At 37.1% G+C, this 23,260-nt stretch overlaps 2 protein-coding genes across 8 annotated transcripts in view; both read right to left on the bottom strand.

Annotated features, from left to right (window-relative positions):
* The window catches only part of cntrl (centriolin), a 52,197-nt gene extending 40,718 nt beyond the window's left edge, over window positions 1-11,479 (bottom strand). For 2 of the 5 annotated variants that reach the window (XM_051660883.1, XM_051660893.1), the window contains exons 1-11: window positions 10,848-11,476; window positions 10,434-10,564; window positions 9,057-9,187; window positions 6,216-6,357; window positions 5,883-6,069; window positions 5,600-5,793; window positions 4,564-4,620; window positions 3,668-3,787; window positions 2,126-2,309; window positions 463-572; window positions 38-232 (exon numbers count right to left, since the gene is read on the bottom strand). In XM_051660883.1, coding sequence (XP_051516843.1) covers window positions 38-232; window positions 463-572; window positions 2,126-2,309; window positions 3,668-3,787; window positions 4,564-4,620; window positions 5,600-5,793; window positions 5,883-6,069; window positions 6,216-6,357; window positions 9,057-9,187; window positions 10,434-10,564; window positions 10,848-10,995 — 1,599 coding nt within the window. In that variant the 5' untranslated portion in view covers window positions 10,996-11,476. Of the gene's footprint in view, window positions 1-37; window positions 233-462; window positions 573-2,125; window positions 2,310-3,667; window positions 3,788-4,042; window positions 4,068-4,145; window positions 4,244-4,563; window positions 4,621-5,599; window positions 5,794-5,882; window positions 6,070-6,215; window positions 6,358-9,056; window positions 9,188-10,433; window positions 10,565-10,847 lie in introns of those variants that run through there. The other 3 variants (XM_051660907.1, XM_051660901.1, XM_051660916.1) reach the window with 3 other exon arrangements.
* Window positions 11,480-12,110: 631 nt separating this feature from the next.
* LOC127427671 (complement C5-like) overlaps window positions 12,111-23,260 on the bottom strand; it is a 36,767-nt gene continuing 25,617 nt past the window's right edge. For all 3 annotated transcript variants that reach the window (XM_051675393.1, XM_051675403.1, XM_051675412.1), the window contains 20 exons: window positions 23,157-23,217; window positions 22,987-23,076; window positions 22,639-22,851; window positions 22,269-22,353; window positions 22,013-22,172; window positions 18,955-19,053; window positions 18,570-18,741; window positions 18,237-18,442; window positions 17,787-17,939; window positions 17,645-17,707; window positions 17,439-17,532; window positions 17,305-17,344; window positions 16,777-16,879; window positions 16,614-16,688; window positions 16,367-16,472; window positions 15,911-15,994; window positions 15,636-15,725; window positions 15,086-15,169; window positions 14,766-14,904; window positions 12,111-13,122 (listed from right to left, as the gene is read on the bottom strand). In XM_051675393.1, coding sequence (XP_051531353.1) covers window positions 12,978-13,122; window positions 14,766-14,904; window positions 15,086-15,169; window positions 15,636-15,725; window positions 15,911-15,994; window positions 16,367-16,472; window positions 16,614-16,688; window positions 16,777-16,879; window positions 17,305-17,344; window positions 17,439-17,532; window positions 17,645-17,707; window positions 17,787-17,939; window positions 18,237-18,442; window positions 18,570-18,741; window positions 18,955-19,053; window positions 22,013-22,172; window positions 22,269-22,353; window positions 22,639-22,851; window positions 22,987-23,076; window positions 23,157-23,217 — 2,262 coding nt within the window. In that variant the 3' untranslated portion in view covers window positions 12,111-12,977. The remainder of the gene's footprint in view (window positions 13,123-14,765; window positions 14,905-15,085; window positions 15,170-15,635; window positions 15,726-15,910; window positions 15,995-16,366; window positions 16,473-16,613; window positions 16,689-16,776; window positions 16,880-17,304; window positions 17,345-17,438; window positions 17,533-17,644; window positions 17,708-17,786; window positions 17,940-18,236; window positions 18,443-18,569; window positions 18,742-18,954; window positions 19,054-22,012; window positions 22,173-22,268; window positions 22,354-22,638; window positions 22,852-22,986; window positions 23,077-23,156; window positions 23,218-23,260) is intronic.

Below are 23,260 nucleotides of genomic sequence, written 5' to 3'. Positions count from 1 at the left end.
AATAGCATTAGGTTTTTTAGACATTGTTAATACTGACATGTCTGGGGTCACTGGGATCCAGGCTGTGCAGCAGACTCTGCAGCTGGTCCATTTCATCCTGGGCTTGATTTCTCTCTGCACTCTGCCTGTCCAGTTGTCTCTCCAGGGCCTTCATCTCTCCTCTCTGCTCTCCCAACTTCTGTATCCTCCTCTGAAGCTCCTGCCTTAGCTGATCCTTCTCCGCTTCACAGATCTGCATGCAAAAGCAACAAACCCCACCTTAAACATTCATGTCTGTCTTTACTGACTGATCGGGTTTAATTAAAGATGAATGAAATAATAAAAAACTGAACTGAATGAGGACTGCCCCATCATAAGCTCCACTCAGAACAAAGGCAATCTTTTAGCTTTCCAAGAAGAATTGCTGGAGGCATTTCAAAAGCAAAAGCAGTTCATTAAATGTTTAAAAGGGCAACGTCTCACCCATCTTTGAGAAACTGCCTCCTCTAGCTGTCGGAGTTCTTCACTGGCTCGGAGGATTTGCTGTTCTTTGTCCTCGATTTCTTTATGTAATTGCTGCAATCGCTGCTCAGCTAAGAAGCAGACATTATACAAAGGGCAGACATATGGATATAGTGATCCTAGAAACTATTTGGACACTTAGGCCACACTAAAAAATGTACGAATGTTGTTGCATTAGATAACAGAATATCAAACCGAATAGTAATTATTTTAAAGAAAGATAGCACAAGAACACTTTTCATGCTAAATATTTAACAAAAACAAATTTAGTAAATTATAAACAATAGATAAATTGCTCAAAATTGTGGCAAAAAGCATTTGAAAATTATTTTCCTTTTTCTCCCCAATTTGGAATGCCCAGTTCCCAGTACACTCTAAGTCCTCATGGTGGCATAGTGACTAGCCTCAATCCGGGGGGCGGAGGACGAATCTCTGTTGCCTCCAAATCTGAGACCATCAACCCGCGCATCTTATTACGTGGCTTGTTGAGTGCATTACCGCAGCATCCACACACAACTCACCACACGCCCCACCAAGAGCGAGAACCACATTATAGAGACCATGAGGAGGTTACCCCATGTGACTCTACCCTCCCTAGCAACCGTGCCAATTTGGTTGCTTAGGAGACCAGGCTGGAGTCACTCTGCATGCCTTGGAATTCAAACTCGCGACTCCAGGGGTGGTAGTCAGCATCTTTACTCACTGAGCTACCCAGGCCCCCCAACATTATTTTGCTCTTTAATTCAATACAATTCATACATTTTAAGTGAGAATTAAGTGTCCAAATATATTTTGGGGCCAATGTAGAGGACCAACAAATAACTAAATAACAGTCATTTCAGACCAATTTTATTTGAAGCTGTCATGGTACAGCACGCACTTGCATTTACATTTACGCATTTGGCAGACGCTTTTATCCAAAGCGACTTACAGTGCACTTATTACAGGGACAATCCACCTGGAGCAACCTGGAGTTAAGTACCATGCTCAAGGACACAATGGTGATGGCTGTGGGAATTAAACCAGCAACCTTCTGATTACCAGTTATGTGCTTTAGCCTACTACGCCACCACATTTGCACACGCACTTGCAAGGTAATAAGGTTAATCTGTAGTAAAGACTGCGTAAGAGTAAGAAGAATCTACACTTTATTACAAGTAACACTTAAATAAAAAAAGAACAACACGTAAAGTACTTTAAACAAATGTTACTATTTAGATCATTGGACCCACTTTATATAAGGTGTCTTTAATGACTATGTACTTAAGCATTGATAAAATGTACTTATTATATACAGATGTGTTGCTGCATTGTACTTAAATTTAAAATACCTGCATTTAATTACATCTGTAGCTACACTGTTAACCTTACCCCTAACCCTAACCCAATCCTTAACATAACCATAAACCTATCCCTACTTCTTTAACCTACCTGTACCTTTACCTCAGTAGCAGCAAATGTGAATCTTGTGAGAATTTTTCGGAACAACATGTAGTTACACAATAAATACAATGTATTGTATGTATTTTAATGCTAGTACATAGTAGTTATAGACGCCTAATATAAAGTGGGACCAGATCCTTTACTATAATTCAAAGGTCATAGTGCCCTTGTCCTTTTGTACCTCTGAGTTGGGCATGTCTGGACATGTCATCTTTTGTTGGGTCATCTACCTCTGTCAGATCCACTGAGAGTGTCTGCTGTTGGTCTTGTGCATCCATGGTCTCTGATGTGAACGTGACGCTCCTTTTCTGACGAGACTTTCCTATGTAGGGACTCTCACTAGAAATGTTCTCTATTTTCACCTCCTGAAGAACATAAAGAATGAGGGAAAATCGTGAATATAATCTTCCCATAGCCTGATTTGTGTCATATACAAGCTCTAAGCCAGTCATTCTCTGATAAATGTCTGTAATAAAGTCCACTAATGCTAAATATATTGTTGCTAGTGAGGCTGCCAAAGCTAACCTGTAAACCAAACATGAGATTATTTCAATAATTTACATTTATTTAACATTACATTCACCTAATTTGAAATTAAAACAGTTTTATTCTATTCTGTCCTCTTTCTAAATACATAACTTTCTCTTGTTCCTGGCACTTATTCCTAGTTGGAACCTTCTTAACAGCAAATTTATTTTATAAATTCAGATGGGACTTGATGACTTCAGATGGGGAAAATCAACTAATGCTGCAGAAGTGTGGCAATGATTGTTACATGTCCTGCAGTGTAACATGATATATTTCATATTTTAAACATTAGCTAATTTTCTGATAATTATCATGCATGCTGTTTTAATGACCATATTAATTGAGAAGCCAGACAGAATATTTGTACTTTAAAAAAAATTTACCATTTACTGCAGGACCATTTAAAATTAAAACAATTATTAGCTTCACCGCAGGACCATTTAAAATGAACTATTTAAGAGACAAGGTGACTATAAATATGATATAATTTTTTACCTACGATAACTTTACACAATGCGTTTAGTACCCACATATACAATCTCTGATCACTTTATTAGGAACACCTGAACACCTACTTAATCATGCGATTATCTTATCAGCCAATCGTGTGGTAGCAGTGCAATGCATAACACCATGCAGATACGGGACAGGAGCTTCAGTTATTGTTCACATCATCCATCAGAATGGGGAAAAATGTGATCTCAGTGATTTCGACCACGGTATGATTTTAGGTGCCAGACGGGCTGGTTTGAGTATTTCTGTAACTGCTGATCTCCTGGGATTTTCACACACAACAGTCTCTTGAGTATACTCAGAATGGTGCCAAAAACAAAAAAACATCCAGTGAGCGGCAGTTCTGCGGACAGAAATGCCTTGCCGATGCTAGAGGTCAACAGAGAATGGCCAGACTGGTTTGAGCTAACAGAAAGTCTACGGTAACTCAGATAACCGCTCTGTACAACTGTAGCGAGAAGAATATCTCAGAATGCTATTCTGACATGCGGGTTGGCGCTGTTTTGGCGGCACGATGGGGACCTACACAATATTAGGCAGGTGATTTTAATTTTGTGGCTGATCGGTGTATATATACATATATGCAAATTTTCAGCAACATTTTTTATAATTAAATAGAGCAATTGAGATCAATTGTTCTACAAATTATTCCACCAAATAAACAGGCATTGATAAAACTTACAGGGTCTGGACAGAACGGAAGAGGATCAAACTTGGCATCTATTTTGTGAAAGGCTAACTCCTGTTCCAACTCATAGTGCTTCTGACAGGCCTGGGTCAACTCCACTGTTTTCTGCTTCAGCTGTGAAGTAAGGAAGAAATAATTAAGAAACAACATTTTAGATAGTACAAGACAACACATCAGCAGCACTTCACTACAAACCTATCAACTCAGAATGAGATTTTTTATTATGCCATTATCTTAAGGTTAAAATATGCCAAAATAACACTTGCAGAAATTCACAAAGCAATAATCAGTGAAGATTTCCATTACTACAGAACGCATACATGCAGAAACAACCTCAGAAACTTGCTCAAGAACATAGCAATGTCATACCATCATCATCTCTCTAAGCGAGCACCTGGAATCACATGAAAGCACAGTGTCGACATCATACAGTGATAAGTGTGGCTTATTAACAGACTGGACAGTTAAATACCTGACAGAGAGAATCCAGCAGAGGAACATGAAGTGGAAGCTGAGATTGAAGCAGGAATGAAGAACAGAGACAGCAAAGGACATGCAGACAGTTTACAAAAGAGCACAGTGAAAGATACAGAAAAGCTCCAAGGGTGGATGGTTTCTGTGAGGAAAGCTGGAGAATATACTCTAGATGTTACTCTTTAAGTAATATATGCCTATGTATACTAAATAATAGGGAGACTATATAGTCTGTGTGTTACATAGTTTCTCCTAGAGCAATATTCCGGGTTCAGCACAAGTTTTCAATTGACAGCATCTGTGGCATGCTGCCAATTATCAGAGAAAAAAAAAGGTGTTGTTCAGTATGAAAAATGAATGAATTTGATGAATGAGGAAACACAAACAAACACATTTCAACACCATTAACAAAGTACCTTTAGAGCAGCTGAGAACAGTGTGTAGTAAGAAGAGAGAGCTGAATAGGGAATTGGCTAGAAACAGACAGGAGAAGGAAAGTTGGGGAAATTAATCTCTAGACTTGAGTACTCTAAATGCACATTTGTAGTGCCTTTTGAATCTGCAAGCATAGAGAACTGGATTGGAAATGAGACTGGAAGCAAATATATGGAAGTTTCAGATTAAAAAGGTGGTACTTCCTAATGAATTAGCTGGAAATATTTATTTATTTATTATTTTAAAGAAGATATCACAATTGTCTTCCCTGAGAGTCAGTGAGGCCTTCAAAAAAAGCTTTTTATAACCTAGAAATAGATATAATACTAAAGAAAATTCTGCCATTTACTCACCCTCATGTCATTCCCAACCTGTTTGCTTCTAATGCAGAACACAAACAGATCATTTTTTATGAATATCTCAGGTTTAGTGTCAAGAACAAGCTTAACTCATGCACTCATGAACGCGCAACAGACGTCAAGTTTTCACAGAAAAACTACTCACATTTGGGTTGTTTCTCGTCGTATGCTTTCAGAAGACTTGGAATATGGCGAACAAGCAGCATGGACTACTTTTACAGGGCTCTAAAGCATTTGCGAGTAAAAATTACTGCGTGCGAATGTGGAAAATTATTTGGGCACACCGTTGCGAGTGACACCTGACACCTAAACTTATTAACTAATATAGTACTGTCAGAATAAGAAGAACTCCACAATGTATCTTATCTCATTTCTCATAATCTCTTTTAAACAAAAATGTTAGCATAGGAGCCCTGTTTTATGATACTTTTGGGTCCTTTTTAAAAATTGAAATGAGTATTATTGAAAAGACGGACTGGTATATTTATTAAAAAATATGAAAAATTAACTGATGTGGGTTTGGAACGATATGAAGGTGAGTAAATTACGACAGAATTTTCCTTTTTGGGTGAACTATTCCTTTAAATCCATGTCACATTAGAGTCCCTATCATTCCTATTCACACTGGGGTTGATGAAAGTGAAAACTATCCCCCTACTAGTTCAGATTTAGTGTCCAGTTCTCTTCTAAGTTGCTCATGGGAGTGCTGTTGCTTCTGATTCTGCTGCCTCAGGCTTTGGTTGACTGTTTCCTGCCGCTCCAGTTCTTCCAGTGCTGCAGCCTGCTCTCTCTGCAGTCTTGAAAACTCTTCAGCTCTCACAACAAGCTCTTGCTCCAAACGCTCCACCTCCTCTGTAAAGAGAGCACAGATGGGCTCAGATTATAATAGTACAATGGAGGCAAATGTTTGGCCAATAAACATGGAAGATGAACAGTTGTACCCATGTGAAAGCGTTGATGTGCTTCCTCTCTTTCCTGAAGACTAACTGGCTGTCCATCCAATATCTCTAGTGACCTCAGATGAAAGATCAGAAAGAGGTGGTAGTGGGGCAGACTGGAAACAGGGTTCTCTGCTAATGTCAGACTCGTCAGGTTCTTCAGCGGCTTCAGTTTAGTCACCTCATGAAGCTAGATTAAAAAGATGGATAATGTTGATCAAGATGTTCAAGATGTGATATAAAAGGACATGTAGTAGCTTGGTTAAGATAAACAAATATACAGTAGGCAAATGTTTACATTTGCTTTTCTATGAAAAGAACAGAAATTGGACCCACCGAGAATATCTTGTTCTTCTTGAGGTTTATGGTCTGAAGTGATCTGAGCTTCTTTGCCAGCCACACCGGTAGATGTTCAATGTTGTTAAAGGCCAGATTCAGAACCTGAAGACTTGTCATGTGCTCTAGCCCTTCAATTTTTCTACAGTTAAATGAAATACAAAATGACTTTTATACCTTTTTTTAAGACTTTTTTAGGGTTTTAGAAAGGCGCTATATATATATATATATATATATATATATATATATATATATATATATATATATATATATATATATATATTGATATGTCATGAATCCTCTTTTTTAAACAGTATATATACACAGTACTGTGCAAAAGTCTTAGGCACATAAGATGTTTCACAAAAACATTTGTCTTAAGATGGTTATTTATATCTTCAGCTTTAGTGTCAATAAGAAATATAAATTTTAGGCTCCCAAACGTTCCTTTTGCTAATAGAATAGAATAGAAGAACAGGGAGCCCTGCAACAGATGTCATGGTCCCCACAAAGCCCCCCACTGAACATCGTGTCAGTCTGAGATTACATGAAGAGTCCAAAGCAGTTGAGACAGCCTAAATAGACTGAAGAACCGTGGCGAATTCTCCAAGAAGCTTGGAACATCCTATCTGCCAACAACCAAGAAAAACTGTGTCCAGGTGTACCTAGGAGAATTGGTGCTATATATATATATATATATATATATATATATATATATATATATATATATATATATATATATACATATATACACATATATATATATACACATATATATATATATATATATATATATATATACACATATATATATATATATATATATATATATATATATAAATATATATATATATATATTATACACAATACATCCGGAAAGTATTCACAGCGCTTCACTTTTTCCACATTTTGTTATGTTACAGCCTTATTCCAAAACGGATTAAATTCATTATTTTCCTCAAAATTCTAGAAACAATACCCCATAATGACAATGTGAAAGAAGTTTGTTTGAAATCTTTGCAAATTTATTAAAAATAAAAAATGAAAAAAAAATATCACATACATAAGTATTCACAGCCTTTGCCATGACACTCAAAATTGAGCTCAGGTGCATCCTGTTTCCACTGATCATCCTTGAGATGTTTCTACAACTTGATTGGAGTCCACCTGTGGTAAATTCAGTTGATTGGACATGATTTGGAAAGGCACACACCTGTCTATATAAGGTCCCACAGTTAACAGTGCATGTCAGAGCACAAACCAAGCCATGAAGTCCAAGGAATTGCCTGTAGACCTCCGAGACAGGATTGTATCGAGGCACAGATCTGGGGTAGGGTACAGAAAAATTTCTGCAGCATTGAAGGTCCCAATGAGCACAGTGGCCTCCATCATCCGTAAATGGAAGAAGTTTGGAACCACCAGGACTCTTCCTAGAGCTGACAGCCTGGCCAAACTGAGCGATCGGGGGAGAAGTGCCTTAGTCAGGGAGGTGACCAAGAACCCAATGGTCACTCTGACAGAGCTCCAGCATTTCTCTGTGGAGAGAGGAGAACCTTCCACAAGAACAACCATCTCTGCAGCACTCCACCAATCAGGCCTGTATGGTAGAGTGGCCAGACGGAAGCCACTCCTCAGTAAAAGGCACATGACAGCCCACCTGGAGTTTGCCAAAAGGCACCTGAAGGACTTTCAGACCATGAGAAACAAATATTGAACTCTTTGGCCTGAATGGCAAGCATCATATCTGGAGGAAACCAGGCACCGCTCATCACCTGGCCAATATCATCCCTACAGAGAAGCATGGTGGTGGCAGCATCATGCTGTGGGGATGTTTTTCAGCGGCAGGAACATGGAGACTAGTCAGGATCGAGGGAAAGACGAATGCAGCAATGTACAGAGACATCCTTGATGAAAACCTGCTCCAGAGCGCTCTGGACCTCAGACTGGGGCAAAAGTTCATCTTCCAACAGGACAACGACCCTAAGCACACAGCCAAGATAACAAAGGAGTGGCTACGGGACAACTCTGTGAATGTCCTTGAGTGGCCCAGCCAGAGCCCAGACTTACTTGAACCCAATTGAACATCTCTGGAGAGATCTGAAAATGGCTGTGCACCGACGCTCCCCATCCAACCTGATGGAGCTTGAGAGGTCCTGCAAAGAAGAATGGGAGAAACTGCCCAAAAATAGGTGTGCCAAGCTTGTAGCATCATACTCAAAAAGACTTGAGGCTGTAATTGGTGCCAAAGGTGCTTCAACAAAGTATTGAGCAAAGGCTGTGAATACTTATGTACATGTGATTTTTTTTTTTTTTTTTCATTTTTTTTTTTTAATAAATTTCCAAAGATTTCAAACAAACTTCTTTCACGTTGTCATTATGGGGTATTGTTTGTAGAATTGAGGAAAATAATGAATTTAATCCATTTTGGAATAAGGCTGTAACATAACAAAATGTGGAAAAAGTGAAGCGTTGTGAATACTTTCCGGATGCACTGTATATATATTATTACAGCTTTCATTGGCCTTTTAAACATTATATGTTTTCTGTAATATACCTGTAAAGATAGAATGTTCTATAACACCAATAAAAAAGTGACTCCCATGGTTTTTGGACATGTACCATGGCAATACCATTTTTGGAATTGTACCATGGTGTTCTTTGAAGTACCTTGGAGTATTATGTAAATACCATAGTACAGGAATATGGTAATCATTCAGTACCAGTGTATATATCAAAGTGCCTACATACATTACTATCTGACACATCACTCTACCATGGAACTATGTTTTGATTTTGTAAGGAAATTTTATTCTTTCAGCTGAAAAAACAACAGTATCTTACAGTATCCTATTATTGGAAAGGTGAAGTTCCCGTAATTTGCAAAGCTTCTCGAGTTTCTCAATTTTCTCGATCCTGTTGTTACTGAGATTAAGAACCTGCAGGTGATCACACTTGTCCAAGTTTTCAATATACTGAAAAGATAAGAAATCACAAATGTCAGTGGAAATGAAAAGCAAAATACACCTACATAGGGTTTAATTATGGAGCACCTTAGAGGACAGGGTGGAAATTTTGTTTTTCTGAAATAGTTTTGCGTTCCCTCGCAGTAAATTTACCATGTTTTTACTACAGTAACTATATTTTATCCACAATATTTGTAGTGTAACCATAGTGATAATGCAGGAAAATGAAAACTATGGTAATAAATAACATAATTTTGTTGTTATCATGGTTACCATACAAATACCATAGTTTAACTATAGCAATATTGTAGACTGTAGTAACCATAGTTTTTAGTGGAAATTATGTTTTTACTATAGTAATATTGTAGTAACCATGCATGTTTCTATACCAAACACCACGACTGCTGTTGGCGGATATACAGTATACTGTACCCATATAGTAACCATGGCTTTACTATAGATTAACCATCGTTAATCTTGTGGTTACTATGGGTGTAAAATCAAAATAACCACAAAAGTATTATTTTTATTAACATAGTTTTCATTTTCCTGTATTAACATGATGGTTTCACTATGAATAGTAAGGTTGAAATATGGTTACTGTATAGTAATGCCATGCAAAATGTATTGCGAGGGCACTCAAAACTATTTAAGAAAAAAAATTCACGCCCTGTCCTCTAAGGCAGAACTGGGGTCCGGGGACCCCCAGGGGTCCACACAATTCTTTCAAAAATGTAAAACTGTTGAAATTATTACCATTTCATTCTAAAATCATTTGATAAAACATGATTATTTTATTGTATTGGCAGCCTTAGTTAGAAATAAAAACATTTCATTTAATATATTATGAAGAAAAAAAATCTTATTTGTAAGAAGTATATAGATATAGCACTTTTTGCACTTTCATTTAAAATAAATACATTTTTTTATTATATTATTTTTAAAATGGAATAGAACTGAAAATGTTTCACTTCAGGGGTTTTTACATCTAAAATAACTTGAAAGATACTCTGTCAATTTAATAAGAAGCACATATTTCCCAGATAATATTATAATAATTTATTTTGGCTTTAGTACAGACAATATAAAAGCCATTTATTTAATTTTTCAGACAAGAAGTCTTTATAACATTATGCTCTATTTTTCTCACAAGGGCATCATCAAATTTGTGGGTCCTTGGCATCAGAAAGTTTGAAAACCCCTGCTCTGTACTATTCAAAGTAATCACATTTATTAAATATTTTCAAAATCTTACCCTAAATTGTTTGTCACTACTCGTAGATGTAGACAGATCCAGAGTCCGCACCAGAGCAAAATTGTCACATTTAGTCAATCGCCTGATCAGATCTTCAGTGATGTATCGAGTTCCCTTGTATTTTCTTTTGTCTGTGAGTAGATATTTGTGTAAGTGCATGTGAGCAATGCTTGAGACAGTCCCTGCCATATTTTCACTATAAACCCCATCATAAACAATGACAACCTTTTTTAGCAAGATAATCTGTCAGAAAGAAACAAACACTCATAATAAGGGCTAGGCCTATACACAAAAAACAACTCTGAATGAAAATGAATGGGCTTGAATGGCCTCATCAGATAAGAGTGCATGCTGTTTCATGACTAAACGGTCAGTGCTGAGTCTCCTTTACTGTAGGATATAAGACAGGTTTACCATCATCACTGGGATCATCTCTAAGATCTCCATCCTCAGTGTCCGACCATGAGATGGCGTTGGGCGACACAGCTTTGCTCTGGAGGTTCTTCGGACATTTGGATACACCTGTTGGTGATCGTTTGCGCGTCTGACCCCATCTTTTCATTTTAATCTCATGTAAACGGGATCTTAATTTTCAGCGGTTATTTGGTTATTTGAGGAGGTCGGCGATTAGGATGTTCATCCTGAAATACCTCAACTATTAAAACATAGCTGACGGCAGTTGAGTAGAAATATTTTCTTCAACTAGTCTTTATGCTATAATATACGACGATGAAGACCAATAGCTAATGCGAACTAGAGACCTCGATCAATTTAAAACAGTTTCGTCATCTAACTGGTATGTCACTGGTTTGTCTCGACTGGTCAACTTGTGTTAGCTGTGTTTCCATGGCGACCGAACAGGACGACGAGCGATCAGCCAGTGGCCGTCAAATAGAACATGTCCTTATGAATCCTCGAGTCATCCTTGGCAAATCTGAAAAGTAATTATAAAAGCCGGGTTTCTTTATCTGTTTTCCCTGGGCTCTTAATGTGGCGTTTCTGGATGTTTACAATGAGCTAGCCGTCTCTAGCTTGACATGAACTCAAATGATTCGCGGTGATGTTTGGATCACGTGACTCAGCTGCATGCACTTCAAATTAAGAGTCCTGTGCGCTCGAGTAGTGATAATTTAGCAGAGACGGGCCACTTCTATTCAAATGAATGGGAGAAATTGGAGCGCTCAACCAAGCAGCTCTAAGCGCCCAACGGTCAACGCATGTAGAAAGGAAGTCCCGCCTTACAGTTAAAAGAGCCAATCACCTTTTAGATACAGACATCACCTGTCAATCAGCTCTAGAACGTGCATGCGCATTAGCTATAAATATTTATATATATTATATATCTTTTTAGCAAAATATGAGGTAAATAATCACAATTTATGATACCAATATTGTCAGATTTTATTGCTGATTTGAAATATGTTCTCTGATCCTAATTTTGACCAACTGTATTTGAGATTTTGGTCTTTCCCCTTTCAAGTAGATAGGAGCTGCACTGGCATGACTGAAAATAACCTCCCGAGAGCATTCCAAAGATGGCTGACAGTGGACTGACTTGCTAGAAAGACTTCCTTATTAAAAAAGTTAAACTCTTAAAGACACGAATTGTAATTTTGCAATATATGTAGGAAATCAAGAGCACTCACATTAAAATGAAGACTCCAGTCATATCAGTAATCTTATAAAATCTGTTTTATTCTACATGGAGGGGGTCCGCACATGGGGGCTCCCATGTTAAAATCACATGACCAGCCGAATACTACTCACTTAATCTCAGTAACCATCCTGTTATTTGACACTTTCACTCACTTATTAAAGTAATCATGGCTGACTGTGAATACTACATTTCTACAATGACATCTGAAACTGAAAACTATTGATTTATTTCTATGATGCTGTATCAAAGCCGCTCAGTGTCAGTGTAAGTCCTAGACAATACAAAGACAAAAGTTACTAAGTGCACAGTCTACAATAATTTACTAAATTATTATTCATGTTTTTTTTTTTTTTTTTACTTTGTTCAAAGTGATTAAAAATACAGGCTGGGTAACAGAGGTAAAAAAAAAAAAACAAAACAAATAAACAATCTTTTCAAGATTATGAGATACCAGAACTGATTGAAAAATACAGAAACCCCCCTCTGAAGTGGTTATTTAGAGTAAGTATTCATTTAAATGTAATATTTCTACAGTATATCCAAAGTATTTCATACAGTAACAAATTTTGCCCTGCCACTATTGCCCATACATTAGTGAAGTGTAGTGAAAATGCCACCCTTGCCACCCTTATATATTTTAATCAAAACATTTTATAATTTCTTTTCACACAAATTCTTTACCAATATATTTAAACAAAAGCATTTAAAAAATCATAATACACTTTAGGATCAGAAATAGTAGCCTACATTTTATTTAAGGGTCCTTTTAGGCCAGTTGTACCATATGTTCAGTTCTTTGTATTATGTTGTCATGTGCAAGAAACCCAACAAAGTTATAGAATAACAACAGACATAAGAATGATATCTTCGACTGACATTATATTTGATCACTTATCCCCACAGCCAGATAATATGTATTCGAATTCAAAATCATTCAAAACGCTGACATGTTGTCTGCAGGCTTCATCTTTGCAGTCAGAGTCACGTGGCCACCAGTCCACCCAAGCATGTGAGTCCATAGGAAACTTATACCTGAAACATGGAGAACATCAGTTTTGCATCTGAGCTGTTGTTAAATCTGAGAAAGATTTTTACCACCCATGATGCATAAGGTCCACCTTGTGCCTTTGGTAATGTGTGACTGTTAAAGGGATAGTTCACCCAAAAATGAAAATTCAGTCATTGTTTACTCACCCTGTGTTGTTATAACCCCATATGACTTTCTTTCTTTTTCTTAACACAAAGAGTGAAATTGTGAAGAAAAATTGTGCTCAGTGATGTCATAAAATGGCAATTTATGGTGACCACCTCTTCAAGCTTCAAAAGAATGCAAAATTATAATTCAGAAGTCTAAAAAATTATTGTATGTGAGTCATGTCTTGTTCTGAAGTAATACGATAAGGATTTGTGAGAAACTCTCGACCAACAGTTGATCTGTTGTGTGCGTTCATTAGTCTGCACGCGAGCTTTAGGGCTCCTTGCACAAGAGCAACAGTAGTTATGCTGCTGTCTGTGAGGTGGGGCGTTCAAGCATTTCGTTTCAATGGGAGCACCAGTGATATTAACAGAATAAATCACAACATAGCTGCACACAAACCAGAGAACAGAACTTACAAAACATACCTGAAGAGTTTGTAGTGGAAGAATAGATACATTTCAATGTCCAGCCTTATTTGTTTGAACTGGAGTCCTCAATCAAACAGGGAGATGGGCTGAAGGTAGCTACAGTCACACCGTGTCCTACTCAAGCGCCAAACGACACAGAATAAAAGTTATTTTTTCTATGTTAGTAAGAGATTTTGTCCTAAGCAGCTGTGACGGGACATTCTGTCGTTCACTTGGTTTCTATATTTGGCTTCACGCCGGGTAACCCTGTCCGCTATGAACTGGCACTGGTCCAATAATCATTCTTATAGCCAGCATCTCACTTGCCGGTTAAAACAACTTGATTTTTTAAGAGAATGTTACATCTATTGACTGTTTTTGTGGAGGTCTGACACACACACACTGTCTGACTGTAGCATCTGAGTGTGTGTGTTGCTACCTTCAGCCTGCTCCATCACACTGTTTGAATGATGACTTCAGTTCAAACAAATAAGGCTTGGCATAGAAATGCATCTTTTTTTTTTTTTTTACTACAAAATCTTCGGACATGTTTGTAAGTTCTGCTCTCTGGTTTATGTGCAGCTATGTTGTGTTTTCTGTTGTAATATCGCTGGTGTTACTGTTGGAGCGAAACAAAACGAAGCTCCACCTTGTGAGTGGCAGCGTAACTACTGTTGCTCTTGTGCAAGTAGCTCTATAGCTCGAGCAGACTCATGAATGAGCACAGGAGATCAACTGTTGGTCAAGAGTTTCGCTTAATAATACATTAGATTTCTGTTTGTTTCTCACCAAACCTTATTGTATTCCTTAAGAACAACACATAAGTCGCATACAATAATTTATTAGACTTCTGAATTATACTTTTGTGTCCTTTTGAAGCTTGAAGAGGTGGTCACCATAAACTGCCATTGTATGACATCACTGAACACAACATTTTTTCACAATTACTCCCTTTTTTGTTAAGAAAAAGAAAGAAAGTCATATAGTGTGTGAGTAAACAATGACTGAATTTTCATTTTTGGGTGAACTAATACTTTAATAAATAAACAAAAGAGCAGATAAAAACTCACTTGTAAACATGACCCACTCGCATCTGTATGCTCTCAGCAGTCATTATTAGATACTTCTTGCCAACTTCAAAATTTGAATTGCAAGTTGCCTTTTTAACCAATTCTATCTCTGAATCTTTTTTTATGTCATCTGCTTGTTCTGTAGAACAGAAAAAAGTTGCATTATGTCAGGAAGCTTGTTTAAAAAAAAAAAAAAAAAAATATATATATATATATATATATATATATATATATATATATATATATATATATATACAACTTTTTCTTACTACTTAAACATTTATTATTTAAGACTCAAATAATATTTAATAGACTCTTGCCTTTTTGGAGGACTGCTTCAACATTTGCTTTGTAAGTAACAAAATCCCCAGCTGCCTCAGAGGATTGAATTAACACTCTAAAAGCTGGAGAAAAACAAAACACAAGTCAATTACACTTAAAATATTTCAGTCTATTCTTACACATTTCTATTTTGACAACTTTCCATCAACCTTCACTGAGTAATCTTTAAATAATGTACATATTTTGAATTCAAAATAAATGTACAACATTTAATTAAACTTAATGAGGAGTATGAACTTAAAAAACAAAATTTGTAAGTTTTAAACAAAACAGTTTGGTAAATGGCAAAGCATCTGCATTTGTCACTACATTTAACATTTGTATGTTGCAAAGTTAGGCATATTTAAATAAATCTAATTTATACCATTTATTAAAAATGTACCATTGCCATGAAACATATGTGCACACTTATACTCTTATTTTTATAGTCTTTTGCAGACTTAAGTGAACTTTATTGCACATTTGCTGATTTCTTTTTTTTTTTTTTTTCTAAATTTGTGACATGAAGGTTAAAAGATAAATATGTACCATATTTTACACTTTCTTTGCACACATCCTTTAAGCGCTGGTTAACGGTGATCCTGGAATCAGTGGTGGATTTAAAGTTGCAACATTCCGCTAATTTCAGAAAGGACATAGAAATACCAATGAAACTAACACAGACATATTACACTCAGTGAACACATATGGTCAGAGTAAATAATAACTTCATGCTTTTTGATTATCCTCACATAAATTTAAAAGAAAAAGACACAACAGCAGTATAAATGTGTAATTTGTAGTCTTGTGCATGTGTTGCCTACCTGCCATGCACCGGCATTGGTCTCCCTCACAAAGTCGTAACAGCCTACGGCTTTTTGGATAGTAGTACTTTATACATTCATTTGCTACAAAAAAATCAAATGTGTTTATTACATATTAAATTAGACTCAATTACAGAATTTAGGTGCAAACAAAAATCAGTTAAAAGCTGAAGTGTGTATTTTTTTTTTTTTTTTTTATCTTTTTCGGCCCTGAAAAGTGTAAACACTGTGTCTCTGTGATTCTATAAACACATTGCTCTGTTTGTTTGAGCATCCCGATCAGCCTGTCACTGCAACCTTAGTTTAACCAATGATGTGAGTTTGGGGTGGGACTATCTGTTTGCCCGAAACCTCTTTAAAAACAAGCATGACTTTTGCAATTCAATTTGGCGATGCTAGTTGGCCAGAAATGACACACTTCAGTTTCAACTTCAAGCATTTGTAAAAACATTATACCTCGATCATGAAATTCATAAACTTTGAATACAGAGGCACTGGCCATGCCAGTTTCAAACTCCTCTTGAATGCGGAAACCCACACAGTAGAACTTGTCTGAGGGTATCTGCATAATAAGCAATGCATGTGATAAATATTCTACAGGATTAAACACACACACACACACACACACACACACACAGTAATGCAAAAAAAAAAACAAAAAACGAGCCAGATTTGGAGATTTCTTATACTTGATGTAGCTCACTGAATCAATTTGAAGGATAACTTGGTCACCCATGACTTCATAGTTGGAAAATCGAGACTCAATTCCACCCTGGTACTGCAAAATGTAGAAATATAAAATATCAGCACAGTTTTCTGAAACATTGAGTGAATGCAGTACTACAAGAGAACATTCAGTCTCTCACCATATCTAGATCTTCCAGAACTGGGCTCACTCCAGTCGGCAAATTAATTTCCATGACAGTGAGTCCTGTCTCCCTGTCAGCTGCATTTTCTGGTGCCTTATATCTTCACACAAAATGGAAGGAGGGCATTTTCATTTTCAAGCATTTTAAAAAACATAATATTTCAAAAACAGGCATTTTAAACCTGTTCTGATTACTGACAACAAATAATATTATTCTTAAGCTATTTTTTTTGTCTTTTTTTCCCCCCAGTAAAAATATCTAAAAACTCATAATTTTATTAGTTAAATAATAATTATAATAATAAGACTTGTTTTCAGAGAATATACAATTAAGTTTATTTTCTTACCCCTTAAAACAAGAAGAAAAATAAACTTCAAGAGATATTCTCTGGAAACAAGTCTTAATATCCTGTGCAATTTCGCTTCTTGAGTAAATACATTTTGATGTAAGGATGTTTCGATATTTTTACTGGTAAACAAGACAAAAATACAGATTTTTTTGCACTGAAGACATTCTACAACTTACTTTGCACAAGCCACAATCCGCTGTGACAAAAGCATAGGATCTGGACAAAAAGAAAATCAGATTTTTTTTTTTAACCAAAAGTTGTTTATAAAATAATACTGGGTGTAGCAATGAAGATAAAGTACAAAACCTACCATCTGAATTTGGTATACGGTCATGCATGTCAATTGAAGTATCAAATTGGCAGTTTTCATTACTTTCAGTCATTTCATAGTACACTGTTCTCAACTGTCAAAAAATAAATTTACATAAAATGTTTTGTGTATAAAATCATTTAAAACAAGACAAGACTTTATAAAATACTGTGAAAACAACCCTATTTGAATAAAAGCTCACTTACTGTGGCAAACGACACGCCAGAGCTCATTGTTGTTTTGATGATGATATCGTCATTTTGAGTCACCTTTAAAAAAAAAAAAGAAAAAAAAAAGTGTATTTTATATTACTAACACACTGCTCCCTTAAAAAACTGGAGATCTTACCTCTATTGGTTTTGCCACTGGCTTCTGCTGTGTTAGTTTGATGCGACTGATGTCACCTTTAGTCCTGTATTCAATGTTGACCACCATGTCTAAAGCGGATTCTTTGGTTAGGATGCTGTACTTGGTTAGGGCTTCCAAAGTGAGAATAGCATCCTGAAAATATGAGGAAAGACAGATCATATTTGAGAAATATCAAAATTAAAAGCTAAAAACTTAGATCATAGACAGACAGACAGACAGACAGATAGATCATAGATAGAAAGACAGACAGACAGCTAAATATAGATAGATAGATAGACAGACAGACAGACAGACAAACAGACAGACAGATAGATCATAGTTAGAAAGACAGACAGACAGCTAGATATAGACAGACAGACAGACAGACAGACAGACAGACAGATAGATAGATAGATAGATAGATAGATACAAATAAATTACTGAGTGCACCTGTGTTGAATGGAGGCCCCCTCCATATCTCTGGTCTTGCGTTAACCAGTTCAGGATTGGTTTTGCATAGCTGGAATCCCCTCTAAGTAAAGCATTAAGCAGAACATAAACTGTTGTTTCCACCATCTTTGCTGTTGCTTTACTGGGTTTTAATTGATCCTTGATGACTTTTTGGTTACCCCAAAAACGAACCGTGACCGGGTCACCTGTAAATGTTAAATAAAATCTTACAAATTGTCTTATAAATACGAGTGGTCTAAAATGTTTACAACAAAAGCTGATTTTGATTTTTTTGTTGTTAAAATATGTAGAATAGCATATAGAAGATTTTACCTTCAATTTGTGCCTCTTTTTTGAGTCCCTCGTAAAGTCTGACTGCAGGCATACTGTTTATGTCTGCTTGTGTCAGGGCGTAGGATGCAATGGCTCTGACATATACGTTTTTAATCTTCGCCGTCTGAGAGAAGAGGTATCTTGCTGCTTGATCTATTGCAATTTTAAAGGCCTAGATAGACAAATGTGTTGTTTACAACTCACAAGGCTTCCTCAAGTATTGTCATCAGATCTCTATAATAATTACAGTTTTGCATCTCAATCTGCATTTCAAATAGTTTCAAATCTATCTTTTTTTTGTTAAAGGATGTTGTTTGGAATTCCAAACCCAGGTTTCCTTTATCTTTATTTGTGAAATTTGTACAGATTTTACTGCCAGTCGTACCTGTAAATTAACATTTTGGATCTTCAGAGCATTATTGATTCCAATCATGACAAAAGATGTGAGATAAACTGTCTCTTCAGTGACATCTGCTCCGGCACCCTTAAAGAAAAAGACAATGGGGATCAAAATGCTGTAATACATAATACCTACACTTTTCATAATTTACATAATCTAATACTAATCTTTTTCGCAAAATAAACCAAACTTTGAACCTGAAGGGGATTATTTTGCGATAATGACTAACTGACACAGCACTTCACCAAGTAAATAAATACATGGACATGGACTATTGATTTGAGCTGATATTATTGTATTATCTTTCTTGTAGATAAGCTTTAAATTATATATACAGTATGTATATATACAGTATATATATATATATATATATATATATATATATATATATATATATATATATATATATATATATATATAATATATATATATTTGATTATATTATTCGTAGTATGGAATTAAGTTTATATTTACAGTTCATTTTCCTTGCATTATTTAAAAAGTAATACAATTAAAGTTAGATAAGATTTTTAAACAAGAAGATTTCATTTAAAATATTTACTGTTTTCCCTGACTGGTTTTGTATTTTTTGTTTATCTATACAGAGATGATGAATATCTAAAATCCAAGCTATATTGCAGCAATCCACAGAAGACATCCATGTCACAGTTCACTGTGCCCAAGACTGCACTTGTAGAGTGGATTTCTGTTGCAATTTTGAACATTTTGTGTTAGTATCTGAATTTAATTTAATTTTTTTAATTATTTTCCAGTGTTAACATAGCACGTTATAGCACATTACTGTTATACAATTCATATTAAAAAAATGAATGTAAAGATATGTATATAAGTTCATCTTTTCAGAGCAAAAATAAATATTTATTTCAAAAATTAACCTCTATTTATTTTAGTACTGTGGCTTGACTCGACTTGACTTGAAACTCATCAGGACTTGACTTGACTGATTTGACCAACCAGCATGGATCTAGTGGCTGTCCGTATCCTGCTTCTCAAACAAGGGGACCGTCCAGTTGAGGATCACGCCCGTGAGTTCTTAGAACTAGCAAATTTAGTGCACTATCCAGACCGCTCTCTGGTGGTTTTCTTCTGGACCGGTCTGAATAGTGCACTGAAGGAACTGATGCTTCCGGCTGATCCTCACTGGACACTCGGTGAATATGTTTAGAAGGCCCTGCGGTTCGCCATTCACAGTGGATTATGGTGGGAACCCTGGGCCAAAGCCTGCATCCACGGCTCCTTGCTCCAAGTCTTCCACGGCTCCTTGCTCCAAGCCTTCCACGGCTCCTTGCTCCAAGCCTTCCATGGCTCCTTGCTCCAAGCCTTCCACGGGTCCTTCGTCCATGCCTGCCACGGCCAACGGGCCAGCGCCCACACCTGCCACGGCCAACGAGCCAGCGCCCAAGCCTGCCACGGCCAACGAGCCAGCGCCCACGCCTGCCACGGCCAACGGGCCAGCACCCACGCCTGCCACGGCCAACGAGCCAGCGCCCACGCCTGCCACGGCCTACGAGCCAGCGCCCACACCTGTCACGGCCTACAAGCCAGCACCCATGCCTGCCCAGCAGTCCCCGCCTTGTGGCCGCCCCCCAGGCCTCCTGACCCAGTCCCGGCCCTGTGGCCGCCCCCCAGGCCTCCTGACCCAGTCCCCACCCTGTGGTCACCCCCCAGGCCTCCTGAGCCAGTCCACACCCTGTGGCCACCACCTAGGACTCCCAACTCTATCCCAGCCCTGAGACCGCCTCCCAGACCTCCTGACCCAGTCCCTGCCCTGAGGCCACCTCCCAGACCTCCTGACCCAGTCCCTGCCCTGAGGCCACCTCCCAGACCTCCTCACCCAGTCTCTACCCTGAGGCGGCACCCCCGTACCTCCGGACCCAATCCTTACCCTGGGGTCTCCTCCCTGGCCACCTGGTCATCTTCCGGGTCCCTTTCCTGCCCTCCTCAGCCATCTTTTATGTCACAGTCTGTCTCCCTCATGTTTCCTAGGACTCTTATTTTGAAGTGTTTTCCTGGACTACATTTCCCAGTATGCACTGCCCTCATCACTGCCATCCGTTCCTGATTGTTCTCACCAGTTTTCCATTCCCTCATTAGCTTATTCTCATTACCTCATTCGTTACAGTCTCACTGTAACTTCGATTTTTGCTTTTTTAATTTCTTTTTTTTAAAGAAAAGGAGGGACGAGTTTAAACACATTTTTGTGTTAATCAACATTATGCCACAAATGCTGTTGATTGAACTTAACTTGTATCAAACCTGAATATTCCTTCAATGTATTATTGTTAATCGATGCAATCCAAAACAATGTAACATGTCTTACACTAAGTTCTCTTTCATCCATCTCTTTGAGTCAATTACAAATTGTTCTTTAAAATATTCATTTGTTTTTTTTCATAGAAATGTTATAATAAACTACAATATTAATTATTAAATAACAGTAATGATACAATAACACAATTTAATCATAATTTATTGTCAAATTACGGTTTCATTGGTACTGATCACTTTTTTTATGCTTTTGTGCAAATAAAAGGAAAAAGGAAGAATAAAAATGTCACTAGTATCCATCACCATCACAAGGACTCTCTTCAGTTCAGCAGAGCCCTGCCCAAAAGCATGAAAAAATCTCTTCGAAACGGGATGCCATTTTTATTAACATAAATAATATACTGAAAGTGAAAACTGCATTATATCTACTGCATAAATTCAATGAAATATATTAAATTTTGTTGATACTGTTTTCCAGTCTCGCTCACCAGTGGGTGCTTCAGCACCCTCAGCACCCCCCTTCCCGCGCCTTATAGCTAGCATATACTGTAGAGTCTCTAAAATTAATAGTCATAGCTAACCATTTTAAATCGCAAGATTTAGTGATAGGAGAAACATGAAAGTAGCACTTGTTTGTTGTAAACAAAATATTTGTCAATATTGAAATCAAGTATTCCAGAAAGAAATATAATAATATTATAATAAAACATAAAATACACAATATACTGCATACTCAAGTGGTTTCTTCTCTTACCATACGTTTGAGTGGTTTGATTGTTGATTTCTCAGTGAAGGAACCATCATTATTTTGACACTGTGTTATCAGCCAATTTATTGTGTTGACTAGCAGACTGTTTTTCACAGGGACGTATTCATTCATATCAGTAAACGTCTTGACAACGAGAGCTGTCACCCTAAGGAGGAATTGTCCACACATGTAAAAGATTACATCAATTCAGCAGCCAACGGGAGAAAAATTAGGGCTAAGAACTTGTAGAACAGTTGTTTACCATGTGCTGGCTGATTTGTCCTCATTTGACCACATGCTAAAGGCAAATTCTCGTGTCAACTTAAAAGACATGATGCTTGTGATGCCTGGAGAGGAAGAGTAAATCTTTAGATTGCTTTATGGTAAATCCATGTATGCAACTCTATGTGCAGTTTGTGTATTAAGTGCTATGAGGCACCTACTGTACGTTATGTTACAAATAAATTCTAATATTACTGGTAATAACTTAAGTCAAGCAGGTCAAAAAGTAATAATATAATTAAATAATAATAATAATAATAATTGAACAGAGAATGCTAAAAACACAGTACTGTGCTACAGTATATGTACTAATTCTATTCATTTCTATTCTATTGAAACAAACATCCCACCAGCTTGCATCTTCCTCTTTAATTCCTTGTGACTTGCAGATGCCTCTTGCCCCAGAATGCCCCATCTCTCTGTGCTCTCCAGGTAGTGGTAGACATAGTAGACTGGCAAAAGAGCCATGAGCTCCATCTCTGCTGAGCCTCTTGGCAGGTTAGTCAACTGCTTTAAACCCTCTGGTTTATTTATTATTGACAGAAGCTTCCCCAGTACTTCACCTAAAGTTAGGAAAAGTATTTATATCAACTATATATGGAGTTACAGAGTGGGACGTCTGACGTAGTTCTTTGATGTTCCACACACTGGCACATACAGTAACATCTGCAAGTTTGTCATGTGCTCATGTATCATACCATCAATAATGAGAACACGTTCCACAGCTGACTTTGGCACAATTTTTGGAGGAACAGAGGTTTTTAACTCAAGTTTATGTATTGGAGTACCTGATAAAAGAAAGAGATAAGTGTGAAACAGCATCATGACATGAGCGGAGAGCATGCTACTACTGTTCAAAAGTCCTAACCATAGACACCCCTTGGATCTATCCTTCCTCCAGTTGGTATTTCTTTTCTGATTCCCTCAGGCTGTGAAAAAACAAAACTATTAGTAGATCGTGAACACAGACAT

The sequence above is a fragment of the Myxocyprinus asiaticus genome, chromosome 3 (assembly GCF_019703515.2).
Source record: "Myxocyprinus asiaticus isolate MX2 ecotype Aquarium Trade chromosome 3, UBuf_Myxa_2, whole genome shotgun sequence".
NCBI classification, from domain to species: Eukaryota; Metazoa; Chordata; class Actinopteri; order Cypriniformes; family Catostomidae; genus Myxocyprinus; species Myxocyprinus asiaticus.
The sequence above is the reverse complement of the archived record's forward strand: the minus strand, read 5'-3'. Positions and strand labels throughout refer to the sequence as shown.